This window comes from Leptonychotes weddellii, chromosome 7 (assembly GCF_054177405.1).
Source record: "Leptonychotes weddellii isolate Sample4059 chromosome 7, ASM5417740v2, whole genome shotgun sequence".
In the NCBI taxonomy this organism is placed as follows: domain Eukaryota; kingdom Metazoa; phylum Chordata; class Mammalia; order Carnivora; family Phocidae; genus Leptonychotes; species Leptonychotes weddellii.
In genome coordinates, this window is record NC_138375.1 from 24,293,633 (window position 1) to 24,301,356 (window position 7,724).

General features: G+C 41.8%; 1 protein-coding gene across 3 annotated transcripts in view; it reads right to left on the reverse strand.

The window, feature by feature from the left end:
- ADAMTS12 (ADAM metallopeptidase with thrombospondin type 1 motif 12) overlaps positions 1–7,724 on the reverse strand; it is a 263,545-nt gene that overhangs the window by 77,665 nt on the left and 178,156 nt on the right. For 2 of the 3 annotated variants that reach the window (XM_081825967.1, XM_081825966.1), the window contains exon 13: positions 163–296. In XM_081825967.1, the coding sequence (XP_081682093.1) occupies positions 163–296 (134 nt within the window). Of the gene's footprint in view, positions 1–155; positions 297–7,724 lie in introns of all 3 variants that reach the window. The other variant, XR_014146874.1, reaches the window with a different exon arrangement.

Genomic DNA, 7,724 nt, shown 5'->3' on the forward strand with positions numbered 1-7,724 from the left:
AACACTGTAAATTCCTGTCTCACAGATCACATATAAAAACCAGACCAATGTGAGGTTTTCGTGCCAATGTCATGAAAGCAAAAGCTTAGAACATCTGACTTCCTGAATTAATAAAAATCATGATTTTTATAAAGTTGTAGATTAAGGAAACATACCCAATACCTTACATATGCCATTAATACAGACATTTCTGCTGTTGCCACCTTCAAAGCAAGGGGTACCATCAATGACAGCATCCAGCATTTTCTCGGAAAACTGGCCATCTATGGGTCGGCAGTAGAGCTCACAAGGATGTGCTGGAGTGAAAAAGAGACAAATCCTTGCAAGTTAGCTTTTTTAGCTCAGCACCCTTCCTGCAGGATTATTTTTGTACATACTACCCCCCAAGAGTCGTTTATCTGGAGGTTCCCATCTTTCACCTTTCCGGTGACACATGCTGAAAGGCAGGCTTTTTTTTCTTTTTCCAGTTAAAGGGTTCTACAACAAATTAAATCTAGAAGATTGTTTAAAATGCTATGCCCTTTGTTATAAATGATGAGACCTTTCAATCAAACACTGAACTGTGCTTCTAAAGAGAAGGTGCGGAGCCTCTGGCGTTAACCTAGAAACGAAGTAAAAGCAACCACAGGACTCCAGACAAGCATGGCGCCTGCCCACCGTTTGCTGCAAAGTAAGTAGACCTCTAGGGAAGAGGCAGTCCCCTCCCACAGGGCCAGGTCTCTACGAACACTGCCACCACTATCATGACCCCACCACCATCGAACATCTTCCTTTGCTCTCCTCAAGTCCAAGAAGTCCTTGGACACAGATTTACAAACACAGAGAAACAGAAAGCCTGATTTTTTGCTGAAGCTGAAGCCAACGTGCTTACCGTAATGGTCTATCCCATTATGCTGGGTCCTACAATGAATATATTTTAGGGTTCAATTTTCTACTCCCTTGTGAATGAGGATGGGTTGATTTCCAGCACAAGAACTGTTCTAAAGATTTACTCAATAAAATATGTACCTATACACAGGTAAATACAGTAACCAGAAAGATAACTTTGAAAGCATAAATTGCCTTAAAAATTTTAATAGGTAATACCTGTGTATGATATGAAGAATTCATATAGTAATTTCCTTGTGAATGTTACATCTTGTTTTTTTTTTAATTGAAAAACCTGAGAATGTATTTTTCGGAAAGGTCTTTCTTGTGGGGAATCTCTTTTGGATCTGTTTATTGAGGAAGGACTTGAGTTTCTGGGGGGGGGTGACCAGCTGAGAGCTCAATGAGACCAGCCATCGGCCATATGCCATGGACCCACCCAGTGTGGATGCTAATACAAATACCCAGCTAACACAAAGCCAGAGTGTTCAACCCTAGGTATGGCTGCTCAAGAATGCAAGATCCATTTGGTAAAGAAATAAAAGTACAAAACACAAACATAACTAAGAGCAGAAGTTCTGGGCAAACTTGAGACAGAGGTCAAGAGCATCTGTTTAAAGCTTAGAGGACAAAGGTAAAAACAAAGGAAGCATACTGACTGATGTTATATAAAGAGCAGTGGATAAGTTGTCTGAGGAAATGAACAAAGTCAAAATGAGTTGGAGAGATCACAGCACAAAGCACCAGTGGAAAAGGACCAGAAGACCCGGGGACAAAGCAAGACTTGGGATTATTGTAAACCTTTATTCCTGGCAATGTGATTAGCTCTGTCACTGCCTGAACCAGAACAGAAGGGACGTAGAGGGAGCCCCCTGGGTGCAGCTCTGCTCTCCTGGAGATGGGATCACCCATCCAGGTGTGCTGAGTCTGGGGAATCATTTCATGAAACACTGGGCTATTAAGTAGAAGGATGGAGGCAGGGGAAACACTGTTAAATAAGACTTTGATTTGAGCTTTAGAATTTGGATTTGAGATTTTGTATTTGGACACATAAAGCACAAAGAGAAAGCAGCTCTGAGTAATTCCGGAGCTTTTCTAAAGGAATTATCTGTTCCAGCCTGCCGGGAAGGGCTGGGACTAGAAGTGCCGAGGCTGCAAAATTTAAGATGGTGCTCACTCTCAGGGGTTGTGTATAAATGGGTTCTCCTAGCAAGGAAATCCCCATCCAATGGCAAGTGTTGTACTGAATTCCAGACTGGTGAAGTTCCAACGGTTGCCTTAGTTTTACTCCCTCTGGGCTTGTACTATTTGACTCACTCCCTGAAGGAAAAAACTATCCAGAGACTTTCACTAGTCTTGTTTATATGGTGAGTTAAGAGGAATTTTGCTTAATAAAATAACAGCTAATATATCATTTGCACACTCTTTCCCAGATCTTGTTGTGCTTCACAGCAGTGATCTCTCATTTTAACAGTCACAACCCCCCTATGGTGTTAGTTCTTTTATTATCACCATTTCATAGATAAGGCACAGAAAAATGGAGTTTCCCGAGATCTCACAGTGTGAGTGGTAGAGCTAAACCTGGTGCTTTAGCTTAGAGCCCACTCTACTATCCCCTAACCTACAGGCACAGAATTTTCTTTAACAAAAGCTCTCTGAAGTATCTACTCTTTAGGTTATTAGGCAATGCATTTATTTACAGCTCATATCTGAGGTGAGAACTTGGTAGAATTCCAGTGGGACTCCATTTTAATATTCTCTCACAGGGCTTAAATACAGAGAATCACCAGCCTCTGATTTCTACAGAGAGTGTATGTAAAATTTTAGCTCATGAAAGTCCAATATTTCCTTGAGAAAGTTACTAAAGCTTTCTGTGACTCAGTTTCTTCATCTGAAAAACGGGGATAATAATACCTACCTGGCAATGCAATTGGTGAGGGTTAAGACAGAGATCATATGTTGAGCACTCTGCATGGGATCTGGTATAACAGTAAGTGCTCGACAAATGGCAGTTATGATTGTTGTTTTCACCTCTTTACCATAAACTCTAGATGAATTCTAAAGGTCTTGGGGTTGCCCCACCATGCTATGCTTCTATCATTCCAATCTTCTCCCATAGCAGCCAAAAGACACATATTTTGTAATGCTGGTTCAGTTCTCCTTCCCACACAGACAAACCTTTCCTGAAATAGCCTCTTCTCCTTCAGATTATTCTGTTACACCACTTCTAATCAGTTCTACACTAAATCCAGACTTTGTGTTACTATTTCCTAAACAATTTCTGTCTTGTCAGTTTAGCATAAAAAATTCTAGATCCCCGCTAGATCAGCAGGTGGTTCCATGACTTTCCTTTACTGCCACTCTGGACCCGGTTCAAAGATGTTCTGCTCACACAGTAACTACTGAGGTCCTCACAGCTCTATGCTTTCGAGACTATGGATTTTACAAGCTCCTCAGCCAAGCTGCAATGTCCTCGAGGACACTTAGGTCCTCTGTGCATTGACCAGCCATTATTGGCCAGCTCAGCATGTGGAGGAGGAGCCGTAAGACATGCTTGTTGAGGACTCAACTGCACAACAAAGGTGAGAATAAGCACAGTCCAGGGGATTCTGCTTCACACAGCTTGAACATCAGATCCCCAGGGATTCCAGTCTCGGCCCTGACCCCTACATCTCACCCAAGGCCTCCTCGGTCTCTAGTCTGAGCAGTGGGCTTGTCCGAGAATGATATTAAAACCTCTAATGGGGTATCTGGCACAGGGTGGTTGTTTAGATGTGGCAAGTTATTACCATTAACCTTTCCCAATGAATACTAGCAGGCCGTTACCCCTAGAAAAGGCTCCTAACGCATGTTTACTAATTAACAGACATGACAGAGGTCAACACTATTAGGGAGAAAATTTGGGACCAAGTGGCAAAGAAATCATCTCGATCCGGAGAGAGAATCAACTCAGTCATAAAACTGAACCTTGACCTTAGTGATAGAAGTCAAGGGTGTTCATTGCAGCATTAAAGGTTTATCCAGAGAGAAAAGGACGGATCAATAAAGTGCACTCATATAATGTTGTTTAGTTTATTCACAGACTCAGTATGCAGTCACTACAAGGAATGAAGTAAGCTGTAATGTTATGACATTCTGCTAATGAATAAAGAAAGTTGCAACACTGGCAAGGTATGGTTTCATCTTGTGTGCAAACTAAAACCTGCTGTTAACAATGGTTGCCTCTAAGGAATAAGTTAAGCATGGTGGGATAGTAATTTATTTTTATTTCATTCTATTATGTACACTTGCATGTTTTTTAAGGAAACATACATTCCTTTTAAAAATAACGTCTTAGCCATCAGAAAGGATGACTACCCACCATTTGCATCGACATAAATGGAACTGGAAGGGATTATGCTAAGTGAAATAAGTCAAACAGAAAAAGACAATTATCACACGGTTTCACTTATTTGTGGAACATAAAGAATAGCCTGGAGGACGTTAGGAGAAGGAAGGGAAAAATGAAGGGGGGGAATCGGAGGGGGAGACGAACCATGAGAGACTATGGATTCCAGGAAACAAACTTGAGGGTTTCAGAGGGGAGGGGGGTGGGGGGATGGGTTAGCCCGGTGATGGGTATTAAGGAGGGCACGTATTGCAATGAGCACTGGGTGTTATATGCAAACAATGCAAACATGGAACACTGTATCAAAAACTAATGGGGTTTTTGGGGTACTGTATGGTGACTAACATAAAATAATAAAATAAAAAAAAATAATGTCTTGGCTATCCAACAAGAACACTGGAAAGGTCTCCTTTCTTCTGTATAATAACACATCTCCATGAAGAGAGGCCCTCATTTTAGGACTTCTTTTCATTTTCCTTATGTAACACATGACTAATATATCCTTCAAGGTCAGACAGGTTAGTTCAAGTCTACTTCATGTAAGAAACACAAATTTCTACCGAATCTAAGCACAGTGGTCCATGGAGTCTTAGGAATAATCTAATAAAGAATCTCCTCTGGCCTTCGTCTTCCATGGTGCTTTGGGTATGTCATTAGGTTGGCCTAGGACATGGGCCTCTGCAGAAGGAGACAGGAGTAGCAATAGATGCTCTTAGTTCTCCATGGTCATCATGAGTATCAGAGAGTCTATCCCAACCTCATGGATTTCAGAACATCCACAGAGTTGAGTATTTTCACTGAGATTTATTCATCTGCCCTGACCCACCCTTCGGATCATAAGATTTTTTTTTTTCCTCTACCTTTCAAGAGCATTCAAATCCATTTATAATTCAGCTAAGGGAAGAGTCTCAGACTCATTTACTGGTGAACTCTCAGCCTCACACTGTCTGATTAATCCTCTCCAAGGAAGCTTAGGTAACTGAATGAACCTACTGAATTTTTGGTTCTGGTGAAACAGGATGGCTCAAGATTTTCGGATAATGATTTTAAGAAGTGGTCATTAGAAGCCAAAGATAAAACTTGGTAAGAAGGGAAAAAGTGTTTCTTAGGTAAAGGAAAACTTTTGATGCATTTCACAATTTGTAAGTAAATTGCTATTAGAGTTTCACCATTTAAAAAAATCCAGTTTCTACATTCCATTTTCAGGCAGGTCTCCACGGGTATGAGCCCCAAAGCAGTTGGCCAGGGCATCACACTTGATTGAATGCTCTGTGTCACTGTCTTAAAGCTCTTAATTTTCTTTTTTGAAAGAGAGAGAGTGGGGTTGGGGAGCAGAGGGAGAGGGAGAGAGAGAGAATCCCAAGCAGGTTCCATGCCCAGCACAGAGCCTGACACGGAGCTGGATCTCATAACACTGAGATCATGACCTGAGCCAAAATCAAGAGTCGGACACCTGACCCACTGAGCCACCCAGGCACCCCTTGAAGCTCTTAATTTTGTACTTGAACTTGTGTCTTATAGGTGAGATCTGATGGGACAATGAAGTGTGCATGAGCAGAAGACAAGGGTGATATGCACATCTGCTGTTCCTTGCCAGATTTTAAGAAATACTAAACCTTAAGCAGAAGGCATAACTTGTTTTATTGTTGTAACAAGTAATATTTAACTTAAGAAAGAAACTCAGTTTAATGACTAAGCTCAGATCAGCTTGAAGGAAAAAAACATATGAAAACTTCCTTACCAAAAATCAAATAATTGCTAAGATCTGTAACTTTTGGCTGGTCTAAACTGATACATTCTTTTACTTTCTGATATGGCAATATTATAATCCCCAAATATATCAAAATATACATTAGCCAAACAGAAGAAGGCATTAAAATTAATATATTCTACAATAACTGTGGAGCTATAAAAACAAGAACAGAGCTAATTTTTTCAAACAAATTAAACCTATTTCACTGATGTTTTAGGTGAGGCTAAATGTAGTAATATTTTCTGTTTGCTATACATTTTTATGTTCTGTCTTTTGATTAATGTGTTTAAGAACTGTGATTCTACCTTTGGAATTACAACTTAAATTATTTAAGAACAATTTTGTCATAGTGCTTAAATGTTTAGAAACACTTGGTTTTCAAGGATTCAAGACAGATCAGTTTAACAAAGCCAGCATTTGTCATAATGCAAACAGCAGTTGGGGCTCTTTTCCCCCCACCAGAGTTCCTTGGCCATGAGATCATCTGTTCTTAAAATAGGAACGTCATCTTATGTAAAATTCAAAATGTGATGCATGGTTGTTAAGGACACAGGCTTAGCCCAGTGTCTGTTTTACTGGTTAACATTTAGGCTACAGTCAGGCCTGGGCTAATTCCTCCTGGCTCTACTCTATAGTCTGAGTTTGGGCAAGTCACTTAAATTCTCTACATCTATCAGCATATCTGGATAAATTGGGTGAAAACCCTACATTTCCCCATACGATTTTCTTGTAGAGAGAAAAATCAGGAAAACATGGTTATATAACATGCTGAGTGGAGGGCCTGGCACAGAGCAAATACTGACCTAAGTCTAATATAAGCTCTCCCCACTATCAGGATAATCACACGGTTTCACTTATTTGTGGAACATCAGTTAGAAATTAGTTCCACTGGGGCGCCTGGGTGGCTCAGTCGTTAAGCAACTGCCTTCGGCTCAGGTCATGATCCCAGGGTGCTGGGATCGAGCCCCACATTGGGCTCCCTGCTCAACGGGAAGCCTGCTTCCCCCTCTCCCACTCCCCCTGCTTGTGTTCCCTGTCTCACTGTATCTCTCCCTGTCAAATAAATAAAATCTTAAAAACAAAAAAAAAGGAATTAGTTTCACTGCAAGTAGCAGAAAATGTTGCTTCCTTGTCTGTAATAGACAGGACTTTATTTTCCCCCACATGATAGGAAATTCAGAGGTAGGAGTTTACCTCCTTCCAGTCTTCCTGCTCAGCCACTCAGCAGGGAGTGTCCACTTTCTGGCTGCAGTGTGACTGCTCTGCCCGCCCCCCCCCGCCCCCGCCCCCCACCGGGCAGCAGGAGGGGGAAGGGTGAATGGCAGAAAGGCGAGGGGGTGAAGGCCAGCTCGGCTGGTACCATTAAAAACCTTTCCAGAGGCGCCTGGTGGCTTAGTCAGTTAAGCATCCGACTCTTGATTTTGGCTCAGGTCACGATCTCAGGGCCTGAGATGGAGCCCGCGTCGGGCTCTGCATGTGCACTGGGCTTGGAGCCTGCTTAAGATTCTCTCTCTCCCTCTGCACCCCCACTCGCTCTCTAAAAAAACAAAACAAAAACAAAAAACCCTCCCAGAAGCTTTACCCAGTGGGGCCTCCATCTTTATCTCTTTGGTCAGAATTGGGTCTCCCAGGAAGATGAGTTCGTGAGTCTTTCCATTTTCCTTCTCTTATTGTAGAGGAAAGTGAGGGCCAAGAGGGTTGGGACTGGCTTTGGGG